General features: G+C 37.0%; 1 protein-coding gene across 2 annotated transcripts in view; it reads right to left on the reverse strand.

The window, feature by feature from the left end:
• The window catches only part of LOC144442810 (structural maintenance of chromosomes protein 6-like), a 35,423-nt gene extending 11,833 nt beyond the window's left edge, over nucleotides 1–23,590 (reverse strand). For both annotated transcript variants that reach the window (XM_078132183.1, XM_078132182.1), the window contains exons 1-21: nucleotides 23,537–23,590; nucleotides 21,892–22,099; nucleotides 18,611–18,725; nucleotides 17,698–17,803; nucleotides 15,853–16,051; nucleotides 14,629–14,709; nucleotides 13,931–14,032; nucleotides 12,826–12,963; nucleotides 11,900–11,980; nucleotides 11,223–11,369; nucleotides 10,886–10,974; nucleotides 10,081–10,245; nucleotides 8,464–8,642; nucleotides 7,081–7,259; nucleotides 6,635–6,745; nucleotides 5,455–5,651; nucleotides 4,173–4,332; nucleotides 3,239–3,466; nucleotides 2,414–2,551; nucleotides 1,320–1,438; nucleotides 446–545 (exon numbers count right to left, since the gene is read on the reverse strand). In XM_078132183.1, coding sequence (XP_077988309.1) covers nucleotides 446–545; nucleotides 1,320–1,438; nucleotides 2,414–2,551; nucleotides 3,239–3,466; nucleotides 4,173–4,332; nucleotides 5,455–5,651; nucleotides 6,635–6,745; nucleotides 7,081–7,259; nucleotides 8,464–8,642; nucleotides 10,081–10,245; nucleotides 10,886–10,974; nucleotides 11,223–11,369; nucleotides 11,900–11,980; nucleotides 12,826–12,963; nucleotides 13,931–14,032; nucleotides 14,629–14,709; nucleotides 15,853–16,051; nucleotides 17,698–17,803; nucleotides 18,611–18,725; nucleotides 21,892–22,065 — 2,808 coding nt within the window. In that variant the 5' untranslated portion in view covers nucleotides 22,066–22,099; nucleotides 23,537–23,590. The remainder of the gene's footprint in view (nucleotides 1–445; nucleotides 546–1,319; nucleotides 1,439–2,413; nucleotides 2,552–3,238; nucleotides 3,467–4,172; nucleotides 4,333–5,454; nucleotides 5,652–6,634; nucleotides 6,746–7,080; nucleotides 7,260–8,463; nucleotides 8,643–10,080; nucleotides 10,246–10,885; nucleotides 10,975–11,222; nucleotides 11,370–11,899; nucleotides 11,981–12,825; nucleotides 12,964–13,930; nucleotides 14,033–14,628; nucleotides 14,710–15,852; nucleotides 16,052–17,697; nucleotides 17,804–18,610; nucleotides 18,726–21,891; nucleotides 22,100–23,536) is intronic.

The following is a 23,590-nucleotide window of genomic DNA, read 5'->3' on the forward strand; positions in this document are numbered from 1 at the left end:
GAATTTTGCACTTTTTGTGTAACTAAATTCAAAAGCAAGGAGAACTGAAGATTTTATGCAATTTCAATTGTGACTTGGTATTCACTAAATTTTGATACACATTTTAGATTTACATCAAGGACCGTGAAATGTTAGATTCTCATTTTATGAAAAACAATATTGTATTTTAAGGTTGTCAAATCACGACATCCCTTATTCCCCCAATGGTATCACCTCTAGTCAGAAGTACAATATGAATGGATCAAACTATTGTTTCAATGGGGGATGACTAAATTTTGAAAAAAGAAATACACAAAAATTTAGTTGTCACACATGTCATCCCCAATTTCCTTCAATGGTGCCACCTATAGTTAAAAGAACAATAGGAATGGACCAAACCATTGATTCAATAGGGATGATTAAAATCTACACCAAAGTCTGTGAATATTGAAAGAGTATGTAAGACCTTGACAACAGCTTTCAGGTTCTTGATTTCATGTTTGATGGATAGATACCGAACTCTGGAATCCTGGTACAGTCTGGTAATCTCTTCGGCATTACCAATGCTGAAATAATCAATATTCCCCATCAATGAGACTTGCATGAATTAACAGGAAATGTCAGACCTATTTCTGCCTTTAGTACACTTGTATTGATAACTGCTATCAACTTAAAGGAAAATTCCAGCCAGACTTATTTCTAGACAAAATTCTGATCACCATGTTTTTTGCATGACACCAGCATTCTCTTTTAAGAATCAATGTATCACCAAAGACATTTAAAACTTTTGAGATGCTATACACAGTTGATATTTAGTGAAAGCAAAATGGAATTCGGAAGCTTTAGCCCACATCTGTGGACTTGTTCACCTGTCTGATGTTCTGGGCTGATCCATAAACCCTCCACCCTCCGGGGTCTATGACTGGTCACATGACTCAACACTGGAATCATGTGACAAAGAATGGAATCAAAGAGTGTGAAAGTTCAAAATAACCCCTGTCCTGGCTGAGATTAGGTTTTAACTTCAAGATATAAGTAGCTTCCTACACACTGCATTCACCCCAAATTTAAATCAAGTAAATTTTTGTTGGAAACAAAGTTTATACGTGTGTCCCTCTTTACTAGTTATGTTTCTGCAGCACGAGACTCTGAGGCATGCATGTGCAAAGCCAATGTATGCTGCACTTCACTTCACACAGATTTGAGAAAAAATATTCTGCTGTACATTTAAAATGATGGAGAATACTTTAAATGAGATAAACAAAATGTTACTTTCTCTTTATATGTCATTTTACCTATTACAACTGAGATATTGAGGTCAAAAGTCACAGAAGACTTACGTTTTTTCTTCAGTTTGAATTCTCCTAATAACTTGGGTAATTTCGCTGTCAATATTTGTTGCTTTACGGCCTGTTTGTATTCTTTTTGGACAAATCTGTCTGGCTTTGGATGTAGCATCCTGTTAGGAAACAAGTGTATTGGAGAATTTAATACCCATGTTAGTAATAATTGTTCTGGCACACATTTACAAAAGAAATTTTACTTGAATGTCAATAACTTGTAGACAGTTAGACACTTATGTCAAGTCCTACACATTGATCGTGCAGTATGTACTATAAAAGGCAAGAGTGATTGCTGTTGACAATAAACATATACTAATGCATACTTTGATATTCTCCCACCTGAGTGAAGATACTGTTGTCTTAAATGCTCTAAAGTTCGATACAGAAAGAGTTTTGTGCCATCAGCCGTCAGATTGTTAAATCGATGGCAAGTTGTATTTGTGTACCTAGTGTACCTTGACGGTCAAAAAAAACACAAAAAAATACTCTGCCTATCATGTAAACAAATAAAAATATGAAAGCGATAATGAGATGTTATTCCCCAATATTTTTCTTCGTTCAGCCAAGGAAAATATGGGTGACCTAAGGAGCCTTTGTCACTGTGTCGCTAGACTCTCATGACAACCCTTAGGCCACAAGTATTTTCCAGTTGAATAAAGAAAAATATTGGGGAATAATAATTATACCAGTGCCAGTAATATCAAAGAAAAATCAGAGAAAGTAATGGCAATTTTGAACGGTTTGACTCATATTTCGAACACAGCAGAACCAGTGATGTAGACATACGTACGTTGTTGTGACGTGGAATGGCCATAATATATATTCCATATTTTTTTGTTCAACTTGGCTCATGCATGGTATAACAGTTTTTATTTGTAAACATGTTTTAAGTGTTTAAATGCAACCTAATGAAATCAATATCACATCACGTTAGGAACTCCTATGTTATTTATTAAACTATCTGTTTCAGCAGAGACACAGCTAATATACACAACCAACTCCTCCTGATAGTTACTGCCTTCTGTTGTGTTTACATTTTATTTGACAGCCGAAGTCAGTTGTCATTGGTAACACACTAAAATATATCTTACTTCAACTTCTGCCTCTTTCTTGTGTACACCTTTTTTCAAATCATTAATCTTCTTATCGTGTTCTTTCCGCTTGCCATCATAATGTTTCAGATGGTCTTTGGCAGTGGCTTCTTCCATGTTAGCTTTACTGAGTTCCTCCTGTAACAACGGACAAGTTGAAATGGATTCTCTTATTTACATTTACTTTGCCAAATACCAAAAAAGATACACGTATCTGCCCTAGTTACGATATATACTTAAAATCATGACATCCAAAACAAAATGTTGTCTGCTGCTCAACATAGCTTGTGAAAATGACTTGGTCCAGAACAAAATAATAATCTCTTCGAGATAACATTAACATGATGACCCAAGGATTGTAACACACTGTCCTTTAAGTTGACAGTCTGTCATATTATATAATTTGGAACAGCATTTACTGTCCAAGCTATGTTTTTTGTCATACTCACATTCAAATTTCCACCCTAATTCCTTGACTTCCATGTTGACAGACTAAAGACTCACCTTCAAAGGTTCCACCCTTTCAGCTAATTCCTCGACTTCCATGTTGACAGACTAAATACTCGCCTTCAAAGGTTCCACCCTTTCAGCTAATTCCTCGATTTCCATGTTGAGAGACTAAATACTCACCTTCAAAGGTTCCACCCTTTCAGCTAATTCCTCGACTTCCATGTTGAGAGACTAAATACTCACCTTCAAAGGTTCCACCCTTTTTTTTTCAGCTAATTCCTCGACTTCCATGTTGACAGACTAAAGACTCACCTTCAAAGGTTCCACCCTTTCAGCTAATTCCTCGACTTCCATGTTGACAGACTAAATACTCACCTTCAAAGGTTCCACCCTTTCAGCTAAATCCTCGACTTCCTTGTTGACAGATTTAAAAGCTTCTTCTGTTTCTTCATATTTCCTTTTCAGCTCCACTACGTTTGACTCAGCTATTTCTATTTGTTGTCTGTAGAGATTGATTTGTTCCTGATAGGTGTTCACTTCTTCTTCTAGGGTATTTACATCATATGGAGTAGGTTCTTCTACGTTCTTCAACTCATTAATATCCTACACAGACCACAACAGAAATTCTCAGTCTTTGGTACGAGACATTTTGAAACGATCCTTGATGCATGGTTTTATCACTGTTATTACTATACTGTATACTACTATTGCTGTCAGTGTGTGGTCATTGTACAAGTGCAGGGCCTTCGCATTAGTTGGCCACTGTACGAGCACGAGTCCTTGTAACAGTGTTCAGTAATTGTACATGTATGAGACCATGTTGCAATGTTTCGTCATTTTTACTTAGTAATTGTACATGCATGAGACCATGTTGCAGTGTTTGGTCATTTTTACTTAGTAATTGTACATGTATGAGGTCATGTTGCAATGTTTGGTCATTTTTACTTTAGTGAGCCGTTGTCAGTGTTTGCCATCAATATTGATGCTAATTTTGTTTTGAAGTCTCTGAAAAACAACATATCAATGCAAAACCTGGTTGGACATTTATATCAGGCATTTGGTATTTGTACTACTGTCTACATTATTAATGTCACAGTTTAGGTATTGTCAGTTTTCTTGGGTATCTATTTCTATAAAAAATATTTCAAATTACAGACAACCACACAGATGGACAGATAGACAGACAGACAGACACACACAGACAGACAGACACAGACAGAAAGACCGACTGAGAGCCAGACAGCCAGACAGTGTCCTGCACCTTCCTTCTTATTGGAGCTAAAGAGTAAAATAGGAAGTAATTACTCACAAACTCTACTTTACTGATCTGGTCATGTAGTTTCATCCTCTGAGTCTGTGTTCTGTTCTTCTGTGTTGTATTGGCTTTGATACTGTTCCCTATATCAGCATTCTGTCTGCGGACAGTGTCATGCTCTGCTCGTAAACTATGTAGTTCTCGTTCAATTTCACTGTAAATGAAACCAAAAATACAATTACAGTACACAAATAGTAGCATAGTGTCTTAGATTCAATATTATCATACATATTTACACTACATCTCTAGATTTATTAGGCTGTAAGATACATCACGTTGTTCAGCCCTATCAGGCTTCTACACCATGACTCTATTAAACTGCCTAGTGTCCAGCACAGTCCAACCAGATTTGGTTGCAGCCAATCAAATATCGTTATGCTGTAAAAGGTGTCAAACTGACCATGACGTCAGCCAGCCACCTAATGTTATGTAAATAGTAAGTTGGCCATGGTCTCTTATTATGTGAAGTACAAACAACTGGCAAGTATCACCATGATAACAATTGTTCCTATTATCAGAAGCAGATACTATTCTGTCTATTTAATTCTACATGACCTCTGTTTGAACTTCTAAAATCACAAGTTCAAGGAGTGGCCTAAATCTATTCGTGGGCACAGATCGACAGTTTAGTATAGACGCGAGTGCTGGCTGATAGCTTGGCATGAATATCTTACTTATAGACTATAGGTTTTCCAACCAAGACTAAATGTTAGCCTATGGAAAGACCCATACAGTGTTTTATCTGTGCAGACTTCAAGTGTAAAGTATCATCAACTTCCATCAACTCTCCATAAGGCCTAAACAAATTGTTTGGTTCAAGGTACCCAACTCCACCTTGTTTTTTCACTGCCAACCCTAAACTATTTTTTTAAGTATTCCAGGACAACATAATGAAATCGCAAAATTGTGAAGTCGCATGTGAAATAGTCAATGTGGAAACTGACATCAATTTAAAAAGACATTATAAAACTGTTCTTCCAAACTGTATTGACTGGACATCTGGTAAGAAGAAACCAATAACACAAGAGACCACATCGAAAACAACGGAAAACATAACTACCTGAACTAGACACTTACACATGAAAAAAAATAATGTACATACTCCACCTATTCTAAAATTGATCATAATCGGAACCTCACTTTTTTTTTGTTAGGCCTAACTGTAACTCACATGATAGTTCATCATCCATTCATGTTTTCTACATACCCTAACATTACTTTTTATTTAGTCTCTGTCTTACTTTATAGAAAGGAGTCAAGCTATTGTAGTACTTACTTAATTTGCTCCTCAACATCAGCTGACAAATATCTAGCCCTGTCAGCATTATTTGAGTAGTACCGTTGCTCAGCCCCTGCATACACTTGATCACCTTCAATAGTAAATGCTTCTCGACAGTTCCGTGGCGCATGTAGTCGTAAATAATTACGAGCTTCTCTACTATCAGCAACAAGAAGGGTACTTTCTACTCCACGCTATGAACAAATAAAGGAAGTTAACATTAGTTTACAGTTCAGTGACGCATGTAGTCATAAATAATTACGAGCTTCTCTATCAGCAACGAGAAGGGTACTCTCTACTCCACGCTATGAACAAATAAAGGTAGTTAACGTTAGTTTAAGATGCACATACTTTTGCATGGTAAACAAGTCTTCATAGAAGACACAGCCCCTCAAACACTACAATGTGTCCATGATAGGCAGAAATTGGCTTGATTTGATAATTAGCCATGAAGGTCAATGTCAAGGTCAAAGATCTCAAATTTGCATCTGATAATATGGGGGTAGACACTTGAATAGAGTCTCTATGTATTACATTTACAGTTTTTGAGTTATGCAGTAAATAATGATTTTTAAACATGCAACTGGCGGCGCCTGGGACCCTATTTTGCATATGACTGACTGTATGTTTGGAGGTGGAGAACTTGTGATGACTCACTGGCAAGTAATCACCAAAATATAAACATTCCCTATATCTGGGTTTTTCACATGCAAATGCCACATATTTGAATAATCCTGAATGACACACAATCTAAGCAGCTGTTTGCAGGGAATTTGTCTCATTTGGAGAGGTATTTTCATTCTATGAAACAAACAGACTGAGTTTCAACTAATTTGTGTATCAAGTTACCATCCTACGACATTCACAAACAATTTGTAGATGATACATGACCTGTGTGTTTCTCGGAGCACAGAAAAAATGCTGAAAACAAGACCCAGAAACTAGTGCTCTGTACAGCAATATTGATAACTTACCTGGTCAATAACGGTATTTAATTGATAACTTACCTGGTCAATAACGGTATTATAGTTGATAACTTACCTGGTCAATAACGGTATTATAGTTGATAACTTACCTGGTCAATAACGGTATTATAGTTGATAACTTACCTGGTCAATAACGGTATTATAGTTGATAACTTACCTGGTCAATAACGGTATTATAGTTGATAACTTACCTGGTCAATAAGGGTATTATAGACCACTGGATTATCTGTCCTCACAATGTCTAGAAATGATGAATATTGACTTCCTTGTATACATCCGCCACTGACATCATATCTCACATCCTGTGACAAAAACAATTTGAAGTGTGAGTGATCTTGGAATACTGGGTGGACTTGATTGAGTGACCCGGTTGATTCCACAGGGGTCAAGACCTGCTTACGTCATCACATGCTCACGATAGTTCAGCTGACGGATCCAATCAAGTGCCGGATAACTTACACGATCTTGTAGTGTAATTTTGGGGGACTTCCAATGCTTACACTATCTTGATTACAGGGTAATTAGAATCACACAACAGAGGAACCGCTATCACCCACTTGTGAAATCTACCACATCGAACAACAATATTTTAATTTGTGTCAAATCTTAGTAAACTGAGACCACAGTAGTATCTTACCGTAAATTTACTGGTAATAACAGATGGCATGCTTCTACCACGTGGTACATGTTTCTCTAGTAGGTCATTTAACTGTTTCAAATCATCATAATTATCACAGCAGTAGGAGTGTAGTAAGCCTTTCAGACAAGCTTCTGTACCAATAGCCCACTGGGGATCAGCTAGTCTCAAATGAGCTCCTGTAAGGCAAAATGAAAAAAAAAATTGTTTCCGATAACATGACTTCAGAAAATAGGGTAGGTAGGTTGAGATTTTATTTTATTTTACATTTCATTTTTTTAATTACTTCAACCCAAAGATAAGATACTCGTTGGTCACAATACTTCTGTAACAGTTGATGAGGTGTAAAAGAAGTAAATGAAGACAATTATGTGATTCAGAAGTAGACAAACACAATATGTAGACTGTGTTGTTATAGGCTGAAATGACACCTTTTCTCTCTGGAATGTGATTTCACTGATTTTACAAAAAAGTAACAAAAGATACTTTGGCAAGAAAATCTACACGGAAATAGAAGTAAATTGTCATAATTTTACTTCTTTGCATGTAAAACCCTGTTTAGGGTCAGCAGCTTAAACTAGGGTCGGTCGGGTAATCAGAAACACACTTTTTTTTTTATTTGGCGTGATAGAAATCAAATAGTCCAGATGAACTTATACAAATACACTGTGACAAGACACATGGATACATGCATAATTAATACACATTAATTGTCCCTCACAATACTATTATTAAAAGATTCATGAAAACCCTACGTCTTCTGTGCACAAGAAATATTCTTTTAAAATACAACAAAAGCACAAAACAGAGTCACTGAATTGAACTTTGGAAAACAAGAAAAAGAATGTACATTTTCATCCTTTATTCACTCAGATTTGCTCTTTTTTTTAAATGTTTGATATTTGAAATTTGCTTATAAGTAAAAGGTAAATACAGATTCCCAAATAACTTTGTATTATAATACGGTAAAGTTCTAATGATACATATTTATAGCAATAGTCAATTTTCCGGTTCCAAGATGCACTGTATGAGAGGACGTCACTTATTTTACTAGGCTTGTTTTGTACGTTTGGATTAACATTTTTATCAGGAAATGATGGAAAGACATGTTGACCTCTTTGATTGTGAGTGATTTTACAGAACAAAGACTGAATGCCATCAATGACAGAGAAGGATTTTACAGGTGAACTCAGGGTACAGTAAGGTGACAACCATCCCCCAGAGTAGCGCGTGCAAACCCCTTAGCATGTACACAACATTGTATGGAGAGATGCACAATGCATCTTGGAAACAGCACCCCGTCTATTAACTTTACCATCACCATAGCTACAATAACTATGCTTGCATATCAATATCTGACCCTTATTCTATGTTCACCCTTACCTATTGGTCCAATGGGTTTCTGTCGAAACTTCCCTTGATCGTAAGCTTTGTCAATATCTCGAAGAAGATTTGGTACCCAGTTTCCAAACACTGCAACTTTGTTAAGTCGACTTGCTTGCAGATTTTTCAGTCTGCGAAGAGTGTTATCCATGTTCCTTTTCAAGTCCTGTTCTCGGGTCCTGTAAATGCCAAGGGTCAAGGTTCAAAGTTCAGGGTCATAAGTATAAAATCAAAATGCATAAAAACGTGATCAATTGAAAACAATTCATTTAGTCTTGGGTTGTCGGTGGCTGAGTGGTTAAACCACTTCCCTCTTACCACTGTGGTCAGAGTTCGAACCCATTCAGGGTTTGATTAAATTTACCACACTGTAAGTAAGAAGAGTGTCGTTCAGCATACATTTATGGCTGTTTTTATATGCACCCCACAAGGTCCATCTAAATGCCCACCACCACTCTTATCAGAACCTTCCAGTTATAGTCCCTGGTGGACCATTTTTTGGAAGTGAAAACTTCAAGATACAAGGTATGCCCTTATTGCAGAAGGTATTTGAAAAACATGACATCCTAACATCCAATATGTGCTTGCTACATACAGACTTAACACCCACGTGCATACCAATATAGCTGTTTTGGTATGCTGTTGTTAGAGAAGACATTTGAAGCACACGGCATGACAATCTGACATCCAATATTTGGATGCTACATACAGAGACTTACCTGACTGCATATACCTGGTTTTTTTGTACTCAATGCTGAAGACATTTGAAAAGCATGGCATTCTCACTTTCAATATCTGCTTACTAGACACCCTCAGCTTACTTGAGTACATACGTTTATAGCCATTTTTATACTGAATTATTGCAGAAGTCACTTGTAAAACATGACATCCACACCCATTAAAACTTTGACTACTACATACAGCTCCTGAGTACACACAGAATAAATGAATTTGCCTTGGTATTTCACTTACTATGTAACATAGACTTTTTTACACACTCAGACAACTTCAAATCCAAAAGAAACATTTACATAGGTGCCATGCACAGTAGAGATGTAAAAAGTAGTCAAGTTGATATGTTGATTATCAGTTAGAAAATAAACAATTGAAGCCATTAAAATCATCAACTTTATGTGTAATGTTTTCATAAGAAGCCTGTTTTTACTGCAATGTATAAAATTAGCAATGCTTATCACTGTTTACTGTGATTGGGCAAAGGATCCTGCTGTGTGTGTGTTGTGTCTCTCTTACTGTTTATCTTGAGTTGAAATGTGTCTATCTTTGGGTCAAATATGTAATGTCCTTTGAGTGAAACACCAAGCCTACATCATTTTAGCTGTAATGTCCTTTGAGTGAAACACCAAGCCTACATCATTTTAGCTGTATCACTTTCCAATGTGATTGGGTAAAGGATCCTGCTGTGTTTATTGCGTCTCTGCTATTGTTAGTCTACAGTTGAAATTTGTCGATTTTTGTGTCAAAAACCTTATGTCCCATGAGTGAAACACTAAGCCAACACCATTTCAACTGTAATGAGTTGTTTTTGCACTCCATTATTACAGAAAACATGACATTGTGATGTCCAATACTTGTTTGATATATACACACACTTCTTACCTGAGTGCATATGACTGTTCCTTGTCATGAGTAACTGCCTTATTATACTGGTCAAGTTGATGTTCTACGGTTGCTTGATGAGATTTCAACTCTTCAAGTTTAAACTCTAGTTGTTGTATCTGTTCAAGACGTTGTCTCCTCTCACTCTCAAAGTCTTGTTCAGCCCTGATATTCAAAACGAACAACAACAAATTATTGTACCATACGCAAGCCAAGTTACTGTCCTCAAACAGAAAATATGGATTATACACCCTGGCCGTTCTATGTCACAACAACCCATGTCTACGTGTCACTGGTTTTGTGGTGTCCGAAATATGGGTCAAAACATTCCAAATTGGCATTTATTTTTCCAAGTTTTTCAGACCCAAGTCACAGACGGACAACAGGAATGACTGGCTCAATATCACATGAGTCAGGTGACCAAAGTTTAAGTTGGAAGTTGTTTGTATGACCAGACCCAAACAAGTTGGTCGGCCGTGTTGTGAGCTGGGTAAATGTTACACTAGAAATCAGAAAATAGAAAAGATGCAGGTTGAATTTAGTGATTTAAAGTTCATTTCAGTATCTTTTTATAGTCATTAGCAAGGGTATAGGTGGTTTTCTACTGAAAAATCCGTGTGCAGGGAATCTCTCCAGTCTTCATGTTCCTTATGGAAAGAACCATGGCAAAGTCTAAGGGGACATATTGAAGTCCTCAGAGCACACATTTTATGGAGCTAGGTGAGATGCTATGTCAGACTAAATACTGAAGGCAGGCTGATAGACATGCATCTTATACGAATAAATTAAATAAATGAATACTTACAAATGTTTCATTTCTTGTATCTTTTCTTCCAATTGTTGTTTATCTCGTTCTGTATTCCTAACTTGACTCTGCAATTTACGTGCCTCTGCCTACAACAAAATGTCATACATCAGAAAAACAAAAGATTGTACCGGTTGGCCTCTAGAGGCATAGTTCAGAAGCAACTTTTGGTATGTCATATATCACAAAACAAAAGATAGGTAGTTATGTTTTCTGTTGTTTTCCATATTGTCTCTGTGTTATTGGTTTCTTCTCATCGGATGTACAGCCATTACAGATTGGAAGAACAGTTTTATATGGGGGGGGGGGGGGGGCCTTCTTGTAATACATTATTTACCTGTGCTGCCTTGAAGCCTTTCTTTTCTTGATCCAAGTTAGTTCTTGCCTTTAGGTGTCTCGGTTTAAGTTCTTTTAATTCATCTCCTAGCTGTGACAGTTGCCTCTGTATTTCCTTACATTTATCAGCACATTTGTTCATTTTTGCCTGCAATATGAAATAACATATACATGGTTGTCTATTCCTACCTATAATAAGAAAATACAAATTTGGCCATTTTTGTTTGTTTTAATTTTACTTAAAACTTGAAAATCAAGATTTTATTTTTTTGAAATTTGAAAATCAAGATTTTTTTCATGAATTTCACTTCATAAACACTAGTTTGATAACTGGTTATAAATATCAAATTTACAGTTCAGTTTGACTTCAATATTCATCAGTGTGTAATCACTTTGAAAAACAGGATCAGGAGAGAGAGTTGTGTTTACAATAATTAAGTTAATAATGCTCTTCTTTCAGTTACAATACTGCAGTGTTAGTAGTTAAAAGTTATCGTCAAACAACCTCAACTTGTGTTTAGAAATAGCAACCTTATTTTCTACCAAGTAAAACAAAAACTTCAACTTGCTCAATGCTCCACTTTTATTATCAACGTATATCTTAGTCTTCTGGAGAATACTTCAAAATTTAGCTGTAAATACATAAATAAATAAATATATAAATAACTAGTAACTTACCTTAGATTCTTGTACTTTCTGGTCAAATTTTGGTGTCCTAGCTTCCTCTTGTCGTACAACCTTTGCCATGGCTTCTACTTCCTGTCAAGGTCAAAGGTTAATACATTCAACCTAAAAAACCTTTGTAATAGGGCAGACAATGCTGACGGTATTCTCCACGAGGACTTTTTAAGGGGTGCACCGCCTTTCTTCTTTTTTTAGATTCTCCAAACTATCTCTGCTCGCGTTCTAAAACTTCCTTTTGGAGATCTGGGAGACCCTGTTTGTGTGTGTGTGTGTGTGTGTGTGTGTGTGTGTGTGTGTGTGTGTGTGTGTGTGTGTGTGTGTGTGCGTGCGCTGGGGTGGCATTCCTTTATTTGTGTTGGTTGTCCCATCACAGTATACATTGATAATCGGGCATATACCTTTCTAACATATCATCCACAACATTTTTACAAAAAATATGACAAACAAATCGATGAGGTCTTTAGATTTCAAGCTTAGAGTTTTAGTCAAGGTTTCAATCCCAGGTTTTCATATTAGTATTATCGTATCAGTGAAGCCATGAGGATTACATAGGAGTAAATTCTTTAGTTCTGGGTCAACTTTTTCTGTAGCTTTGTCAGACAACTGTTCTTCACATCTAAGTTTTAATCTTAATCTGGACTGTGCCTTTAAAATATGTAACATTTTTTTGTCCCCAATCGATAATAGTCTTTACTTTAGTTTCAAGTTTTCCTTTTCTAAAATTTTGCAACACATGTAGTTAAACACCATACAAATGGAAGCATTTGAATTGATTCACCATGTAAACGATAAAACCTCTACTCCTCTTGTCCACTAGAGGGCACTGTTGATGACAAGCATATTAGCTCTGAATACTTAAATGGGAGCTGATGATTGGAAAGGTCCATATACATAAACCATGCCATGTTTTTCATACTTACTCGTTCTGCTTCTGCTACTTGTGCCCATGCTGCCATGTGTTCTAATTGTTCTTTCTTCTTTTTCAGATTCTCCAAACTATCAAGGTCTTTAAACCTCAGCTCACGTTCTAATACTTCCTTTTGGAGATCTGGGAGACCCTGTAAAATGCATACATGTGCCTCCATTTTAGACACCTTTTGAGCTAACAACCACAAGTCACTTCTAAGATGTATGGGACTCAGGATCGAAAATAGCAGTACTCCAAGGCATATAGACTACTTAACATTGTATCTAGACTACCAAATTAGCAGTAGTCCAGGACACATAGACAACTAAACATTGTATCTAGACTACCAAATTAGCAGTAGTCCAGGTCACATAGACTACTAAACATTGTATCTAGACTACCAAATTAGCAGTAGTCCAGGACACATACACTACTAAACATTGTATCTAGACTACCAAATTAGCAGTAGTCCAGGTCACATACACTAGTAAACATAGACTAGTATCTAGACTACCAAATTTCCTGCAACAGTCTGTGAGACCAATGGAAATCAATAGAAAATTGCAGCTGAAACAGCTAAATTTGACTACCAAGTGCAGATGTTAAATTCAAGCCCTGGTTTGTCTGAGATCCAACTAACAAACACAATAAAATGGACATGACTTTGCTAAGACATTTGTGTGCATGAATATTCAACACTTTTATGATAACCATGAAGATTTATTTACACCTGGGTGCTAATATATTCATTGCATGTGGAGTTATGATAATGGTGAAATTGGGCGGCTTAGAATCTACAGGTTGCAAGTGAGCGTCGCCACTTTTGTTTGTTTTCTGAATGACGAAAGTCACTGGGTAAGATTTGAACCCTGATTGTACCCCCATCAGCCCATCAGTAGAATTGAAGACCTGGTAAGATGGAGATTGCAATATGAGTGTCTCTGAATACCTACTGGCCTACTTACAGAGGTTGTGTGTACAAGGCACTGAGGAAGATCACAAGTCAGCTGTGTTGCCACATGTCTGTGCTAGGGGTAATAACTGTAAAAGACTGTGAGCAGTGTGAGAAAGCACTATGTAAGAATCAGCAACTATTCATTATTATAAATGTCACTGACCTCTTCTCTCGACCTGACAGTGTCTTCCATCAAATTTTTCTGTTCCTGTATTGTACTGTAATCTTGAGTCATCTGTTCTAGTTGGGTTGCTTTTAAAAAGAACTGTAACCACACAAAGGAGTAAATATTATTATTACATATGTACCAGAGATTGTTTGTAACGGTGTGTGTGCATACTAGTGGTATTATTACATATGTACCAGAGATTACTTGCACCGTTGCGTGTGTATGCTAGTGGTATTATTACATATGTACCAGTGATTACTTGCACCGGTGCGTGTACATACTAGTGGTATTATTACATATGTACCAGTGATTACTTGCACCGTTGCATGTACATACTAGTGGTATTATTACATATGTACCAGAGATTACTTGCACCGGTGCATGTGCATACTAGTGGTGTTTGCACTGCAATGCAACACTGTCTACAGAATCATTTAATGATTTTACAGTACCGAAATTTTGTGTGATTGCCGAGAAACACCAAATCGAAACCCTTATTTCACCTTTATTGTTCTTACACAGGTCCACTGCTGCCTCATGGGACTTAGCAGACATACATATTTATTAGATGTACACTGAATATTCATGACTCCTACATGTGTATTACGTGTAGATTAAGTCATGAATATCCTTATCAAAATTCAAAATAAGGAATTCCATAAATACAGCTGAAGAACTGATTAGACACATACCTTATATTTGTCATGGGGATTCCTAGAATGAAGGAAATTCCTACTTGTGTCTTGATTTAAAATAGCCACGGGATTATCCACCTGGATTAAAGGAAGAGATTTAAAATAGCCACAGGATTATCCACCTGGATTAAAGGAAGAGATTTAAAATAGCCACGGGATTATCAACCTGGATTAAAGGAAGAGATTTAAAATAGCCACGGGATTATCCACCTGGATTAAAGGAAGAGATTTAAAATAGCCACAGGATTATCAATTTGGAATAAGGAAGAGATTTAAAATAGCCACAGGATTATCAACCTGGATTAAAGGAAGAGATTCAAAATAGCCACAGGATTATCAATTTGGAATAAGGAAGAGATTTAAAATAGCCACAGGATTATCAACCTGGATTAAAGGAAGAGATTCAAAATATCCACAGGATTATCAATCTGGATTAAAGGAAGAGATTTAAAATAGCCACGGGATTATCAATTTGGAATAAGGAAGAGATTTAAAATAGCCACAGGATTATCAACCTGGCTTAGGGAAGAGATTTGAAATAGCCACAGGATTATCAGTTTGGAATAAGGAAGAGATTTAAAATAGCCACAAGATTATCAACCTGGATTAGGGAAGAGATTTAAAATAGCCACAGGATTATCAACCTGGTTTAGGGAAGAGATTTAAAATAGCCACAGGAATATCAACCTCGATTAGGGAAGAGATTTAAAATAGCCACAGGAATATCAACCTGGATTAGGGAAGAGATTTAAAATACCACAGGATTATCAACCTGGATTAGGGAAGAGATTTAAAATAGCCACAGGATTATCAACCTGGAATAAGGAATAAACTAGTCAAATAATCAATGAAATAGAATTTATATAGTATCAAGTAATGTAACAAGATAGTGTAAAAAGTTTGTTATTGTATGTACAATAACAAAGATTTTACATATTTATTAAGCTTTTGTGATTTATTGAGTTACAAACAAGCGCGAAGGACTTGGTATATGTTATTTCACATTGATTTTTCAAGTAGGATTCCATGATAAAATCGATAAAATATTATAAATTTCAAAATCCAAAAATAAATACATAATCTTCATCTGTCCATATGGCATATTATGGCCACTTTTAACCATCTCTGTCTTACCACACTCTCTCTTTTGGGAAGTCCACTCAAACCACAAGCATAAAATATTCAAAGAGAAAATGACCACTTTTTTAGACACTGCCCTACCTGAATATTGTACTGGTCTAAGATATGTGATAACTCTTCTCGTTTGTTTGATATAAGTTTACCAGAAGCTGATTTCAGTTTATATTGTGATGCACCATCTGAGGACATTTTTCTCTCCACTACGATAGATTTACCATACAGATCAGGCTTGTAAGCATCAGTGCCTCTGTTTCTTAACTTTATGGCAACCTCTGCATTGCTGGAAAGAAAATTTCAACACAAGTTATTTCCTGAAGATATGATTACTTCATATTTCTAATCTGTTACATTTTGATATAGCCAATCTCAACTTTATTGTATATTTTTTTCAGCTTTTATACCATGCATAAGCCAAGTTATTGTCTTTGAACAGAAAATATGGAGTATATACAATGATTATTCTATGTCATGACAAGTTCTTCGGTGCTCCAAATACAAGTCAAAACCATTCCAAACAAGCCATTGAGAATGACATAGTCCCCGCTATGATTGGGTTTTAAGGAATTGGCACTACTCTGATCACGCAACAACACTTGTGAACCTAAATCAAACAGACTTAGATATGTTGTGTCTGCTTGTCGGACATGGAACATGCCTACAACAATAAAGGATTGGTCGGGTATGGGGGATCATATCAATATGAAAATGGATATGCAAATGTATGTCATAGAACACTGTCCAAATACCAACTCTGAATGAGATCTGTTCAAGCATGTCTGAGTTATGGCTTTGGACATGGAAAATTCACAAACAAAATGGCTGCCAGGCAGCCATATTGGATCGTATCATGACGAAAATGGATATGCACATGTATGTCATAGAACACTGTCCTAATACCAACTTCGAATGAGATCTGTTCAAGCATGTCTGAGTTATGGCTTTGGACATGGAAAATTTGCAAACAAAATGGCTGCCAGGCAGCCATATTGGATCGTATCACAATGAAAATGGATATGCACATGTATGTCATAGAACACTGTCCTAATACCAACTTTGAATGAGATCTGTTCAAGCATGTCTGAGTTATGGCTTTGGACATGGAAAATTTGCAAACAAAATGGCTGCCAGGCAGCCATATTGGATCGTATCACAATGAAAATGGATATGCACATGTATGTCATAGAACACTGTCCTAATACCAACTTTGAATGAGATCTGTTCAAGCATGTCTAAGTTATGGCTTTGGACATGAAAATTCACAAACAAAATGGCTGCCAGGCGGCCATATTGGATCGTATCATGACAACAATGAATATGCACATATATGCCATAGAACACTGTCCTAATACCAACTCTGAATGAGATTTGTTCAAGCATGTCTGAGTTATGGCTTTAGACAGGGAAAATTCACAAACAAAATGGCTGCTAGGCGGCCATATTGGATCGTATCATAAAACAAATTGACGTGCATATGTATGCCATAGCATGTTGCCCCTGTACCAAGTTTGAAAAAAATCGGTACAGGCATCTCCAAGAAACGGCTGCGGACGGACGGACGGACGGACGGACGGACGGACGCACGGACGGACAGACGGAACCCAATCCATAAGTCCCCGTTCCGGACTTCGTCCGCGGGGACTAATAATCATTATTTTCCATAAATTATGCATGAGGAGGTATAACTATACTACTACCAAATATTTGTCTTTATTCAACCGGAAAATAATCACAATCCTAAGGGTTTGTGTAGTGACTCATAGTGACAAAGCCCCTTAAGTCACCCATACTTTCTTTGGCTGAATGAAGACAAAATAATGGGAATAATATGTGTTCAATGTTTCCAAATGAATGATAATGTCAGACCAGGATTAAAATTTTGGTGTGACAAACAAACAAGTGTCTAGTAGAGCTAAGAGCGAGATTTACCTTTGTCCATTTTTGATAAATTGTTTGACTGATGAGCCTCTGTTTGTAACTGTAGCTTTACCACCTAGTCCTACTACCATTGCTGTTAGTACCGCACTCTTACCACCTTAACATAAACAAAGATAAAACTCACAAATTAAAATTTACGGCTGTTATCTCCTCAGCAACATCGTCTGGGGTGAACTTTTTTAAAGACAGTAAATGTATGTAATACTAATAAAATACTCTATTACTGCAAGAGGTAAATTAAATACCTGTTACTTCTCATTCTGTGTTATTATTGCTTGATACAATATGAAAGAATGAAGGTCAAAATTTAGAAACAATAGCATTTCCTCCCTTTGTGCATGCCATTGACACCCTTGACAACAGATTATGCTCCTATAAATATTCAGGCCACAAAATGTGATCACCCACTTCCTGTAAGATCTCTATAGGCCATTGCAGACTGCAAACAGGAACTTGAAAATACAGCGCCCTCACTCAAATTGGGGGTATCATCACCTCACAGATGCGACTGTTTCTTAAAAGCTTTGTCCCTTGTTATTCTGCAGAAGTATAAATCAGGGATGTTTTTCATATTGTTCAGACATCGAGGAAAGCAGCAGTGCTCTATGATTAACCAAGTAACCTATACCATATATACCCCCAAGGTACACACAGACAGGAAGTAGAGCGCCACCATGGCAAATTTTGCAAAGGCCTATTGCTATATTTCCCACCAGATACACAAGTATATGGCCAAGAACAGGACAAGATTTAACAAATGTGAACACAGTTATAGTTTTCTGACCCACCATACATGACCAGATGTGGTTTAGTTAGAGACCATGTTGATATCCACACTAGTTTGGACAAGACCAAGACAAGGTTTACTACATGCGAACACAGAACATAATTTGGGTTTCCTTACTTCCATTGTGTCCAACTATAAAGTTGACATTTGGTCCAAAGTTAAACTCCAGTCTTGTATGGCACATGAAATTCTTCATTGTTACTCTCTCTATGATACCAACTTCAGCCTCCGTCTAATAGGTGAAAAATATAACATGCTTTCAGTAATTGTTTTTCCCACACAGAACTTCAATAATATTAATAACCTAACATTTCTATTGACATGTCATTTACGACTTTGGCCTTCCTTGGTTTACTGAAATAGGCACAAACTACTAAGTAATTTGTGATCAGAATAGTATAAACATTGGAGGTACTAAAACAGTACACTGCAAGTTTGTGGAACTCTGTCAACAAAAGTCTGTGATGAATCCCTTCTGAGACCTTGTACCTTGTAGTCTTCACTTCCAAAATTGGTCCACCAGGGACTTTAACTGGAAGGTTCTGACAAGAGTGGCGGTGGTGGTGGTGGTGGGCGTTTAGATGGACCTTGTGGGGTGCTGGTTTCTTATGTGGATTTTGAATGTCTCACAAGATTGAATGTCAACAGTACTTTGTGGTAAGCTGTTCCATACTGTTGTGGCTTCCGGAAAAAAGGAATGGATGAAGGAGGATGATGTCAGATGTGTAGTGGTACATTTCAAGTTGTTTGTTGTGCGTTCTTCTACTTCGCGTGATTTTGGGCCTGACATAATTTTCTGAGTTGATGCCTATTTTGTCATTTAGGATTTTGTGTATTGTTAGCCGTTGAGTTTTTCTTCTAACTTCTACTGTGTCCCATTCTAGTTTTTGTAGCATGTCTATAACGCTTGATTTTGGTTTGTAATCCCCAAGTACAAATCTTGCTATAATTAAACCAATAGTTTATCACTGTTGTATCAACATGTTGTGACAATAGTTTTAGTTTGTGTATATCTTAGTAAACCAATATAACACTGCATCAAACAGTCTGGCCACCTTCCTGTAGACTTGTCACAATACTGAAAGGTAATGCTAACTCTGTACCATTGTTACCAGTATGAACATTGATACACCTGTCAGTTGTGCAAGATTTTAACACCTGTAAGTAGTACACCTTACAAGCAGACACATGACTGTCACCTGAACTATAGTCTCGATAGGGAACTTGCAATCCAAACTGAGCATGCTCAGACGCAAATGACTATGGGATTATCTGTGGTTATTGTAATACCTAATCTGGAGCTATTGATAAAATTAACATCCCACAATGGTTAGGGTAACTATGAATTGATTATTTGTGGTTACCAACAATGTATCAACATTGTTTACAATACTAGTTGATTAGTATTTAATATCAATTTCCCATGATGCAATATTCAACATGGCGGGTTTGCAAGTTCCCTATTTGAGACATCTCTACTGTAAATTAGTGTAATCAGTTGGTACAGCACTGAATAGTGAATGTCTTATTATATGTTACAGGTGTTACAGTGCTTTTCCCTTTAAGCGAGTCAAAGCTATCAAGATCAAGGTTTAACTACTTTAACAGATCTACCAATATTCATTGGCTGCTGACCATCGATTTTGTTTGAACTTCAACAGATTATACCTTGTGTAGTAGTATGCATGCTGTTATTGCTTATATCATTAACTAAATACAGAGCCCACACAGTGTAAGCGATGTTTGTGTTAACTTTATTGTGTCTGTCTCACCATGAAACCTTGTGATCAGGCTCACTGATCTTGATAGTTCATTTAATAGCTTTGGACTCGCTTTGGGGAAAAGCACTGTAATGCAAAATAAGACAACAGATATGAAGCCTGCTTACTGGGTACATAATGATCAGTGTTCTCCCCACTATAGACAAAGCACAGTGCAAACACCATCCTTGCTATCTAGGCCACCATGCTTGCCATGTTTCTACAGTGCTGTGTTCTCCCCACTATAGACAAAGCACAGTGCAAACACCATCCTTGCTATCTAGGCCACCATGCTTGCCATGTTTCTACAGTGCTGTGTTCTCCCCACTATAGACAAAGCACAGTGCAAACACCATCCTTGCTATCTAGGCCACCATGCTTGCCATGTTTCTACAGTGCTGTGTTCTCCCCACTATAGACAAAGCACAGTGCAAACACCTTCTTTGCTATCTAGGCCGCCGTGCTTGACAGGTTTCTACCGTGCTACAATGTATGTTCTCTCCACTATAGACAAAGCACAGTGCAAACACCGTTCTTTGCTATCTAGGCTTGGCAGGTTTCTACCGTGCTTCAAAAGTGTTCTACCATCCTCGAGCTTAGTAATCTTTGAATGACAATATCATAATACTTTCACATGAAGAGAAATGGCTGATCCCCAATGTACATGTGTCTATGTGTTAAATATAAACATATCAGAGTGTGTTCCAGTGTTAAAGGTATGCATACAATATATTATATACTGATCACTATGCAAACAAACATGCAAATTACTGTACCATGCCATTTATATGTAAATTAATATGCAAATTAGCCACCATCCTTGCAATCTGTCCAGGGAGAACACTGATGATTAAAGAGAGAAAAAACACAGCCAACTTTTTCATTACACCTGGACCTCTAATTTCTAAAGAATTTCTTGTCAAAGTTGTCCTTAAAGAACCATGATTAGGAATAACATTTAGGTATGAAAAACATGTCTGGCAGAGCTATTGAAAAATTTAGACCATATAATTTTTATGGCTCCATTGATAAGATAGCACTATGAGTACCTGGGATCAAAACATTTGCTTTCAAAGTTGGAACTTCAGTGAGAGAAGAGAGGGAAGGAAGTAGGAATCTGGTAATACTTGCATATATTTACATACAATATACACATTTTTCACCTTTTTAAAAGTTTTATTTAGCACCAAAGCCGTAGAAAATTCTGTTTCCAACTTACTGCCTTTGAAATAACAATCTTATAATGTTACAGGAACAATTTTGACAGGTCAATTTAAGGAGAATTCATAAGCCATAGGACTGAGGGCTGCAAAACCCACATCTGGGACAAGGTTTTATTATACTGGTATAATACCCTCATAATCACATAACCACATAAATTGACAGTGAAACAATATTTTATGACCAAAACGTACAGATGTTGAGACAAAACAAAAAATCAAAACCAAATCAATGATTGAATGAATTTTGACAAGCATGCCACTAGAGTCTAGCCATATAATGATATATGGGCAAAGTGTGCCAGGGCGTGATATGGAAAATTATTGCACAGGTTTGATGAGTGTGTGTTCTGCTCCCCACTGAATTACATGGGAAGAGATAATGATGGGCAATACAGTATATGATGACAAGACTTACCATAATGGGAGTCACAAAACTTGGGTTTTGAGATTGGTCCATCTCATTATCACTGTCATCAGCATTCATTTCATCAAAGTCCATACTGTTCCGTGACGACTCACGGATCCTGACTCTCTTCTTCGGTGGGGCATTCTCATCTTGCGAGGACATACGTCGTGCCATTTTACTCATGATGGAAATATTGCACTATATAAAACAACACACCCTAAAATGAACACAGGACAGAAAAACGAGAAATTGATGAAAATGAAATACAAATACATTCTTGCTTTATTAACAGTTTGTTTTGTTCTGTGTACAGTGGTTAAATCATAAAAAGCAGAGTGCCTCTCTTTTGTTTACATCCCTATGCCTTGTTTGTATGGGTACCTGAAAGTCATTTCTACATCACCTTGTTTGATCATGGATCTATTACCTCAATAATACTATCCATGGTTTGATTGAACCCACACCGCGTCAGTCTTTGGCACTCATAGCTAGAGATGTAGTGGTGCATCCTCAAATCAATCAATCAAAGCGTCTACAATTCGAGAACAGATCATGAGAACATTTGGGTGTTTTCAAGTGTTGCAATGGCAGCTGACAAGCTTTTCAATGCTTCGAACAGATAAATAACTTTAATGTTGGATTTGTCTGTCATTCAGGTACGATTTCTGTGCAAATTGGGACCTCCTCATCTTTCCAAATCGTTGCAAAACGAAAATGCAACAACCTAAATAGAACAATTTTTTAGGTGAAGAGCAACAGGTTGTATTAGAGGGCTAAAGTAAAGGGAAGTCTTTTGGAACATTTGTAGCCATGGAAATAATGTGTTGTGTTCGGTCGATTGATAGATATATGTGAATATTGACACATTGGTTTTTCCAGGCAGTTGTCCAGGTGTATGCCACTCACTATGGTACTTTGTGTTATCTATCTGTCTGTGTTTGTACAAACAAGGTGTGATAACAGCAACAAAGGAAGCTGTGAGGAGTGCCATACCATGATCACCACTCCACTGTGAGTGATGGAACAATCTTTTTGGGGGGGGAGGGGCAAGCAGAAGCACGGGAGTGAGTGTGTACTAGAAGGTATTCCATGGACTATTAGTAACATTACTTCAAGTTCAGACAAACAGATAATGGACTTTTAAAAATGGATACCCAAAAGTCATGCTATTACTGACTCCAATTCGGACATTGTGATCTGACACAGTTACATTGTACTATTTGTTGGCCCATTGGCACTGTTCGCGAACGTTCGCTAGTTGACTGCGCACAAAACTCATCTTTATGTTTCACCCACTTTGTTTGCTTCGGTTTTATCATAAATCTTGCGTTTCTGTACCGATTCCAGATAGCTTTAATAAATGTACACTCAGACATCGCGAAGCATACTTTTCTATCACTGATGATGTATGGGGGAAACGCAGTAAAAATGTATTAACGTTGACGACTTGAATTGCTGCCTGACCCTATTTCGACCCACTTTGTGCATGCACACAATAATCACCAACTTTTGTTGTGGCCGATGGCTAGTCACAATTTCAGAAAATGAACCCCCAAAACAGCATAACACATACAAGTATTCACACACGTACACTTACAAATGCAGATGAAACTATTATTGTATACACCAACAGCAATATTTTGGGACAACTTACCAAATGTTATCGTCCTGGGTTGCATTCCCGCTCAAAATGGCAGGCAGTAGTAGT

The sequence above is a fragment of the Glandiceps talaboti genome, chromosome 11 (genome assembly GCF_964340395.1).
Source record: "Glandiceps talaboti chromosome 11, keGlaTala1.1, whole genome shotgun sequence".
In the NCBI taxonomy this organism is placed as follows: domain Eukaryota; kingdom Metazoa; phylum Hemichordata; class Enteropneusta; family Spengelidae; genus Glandiceps; species Glandiceps talaboti.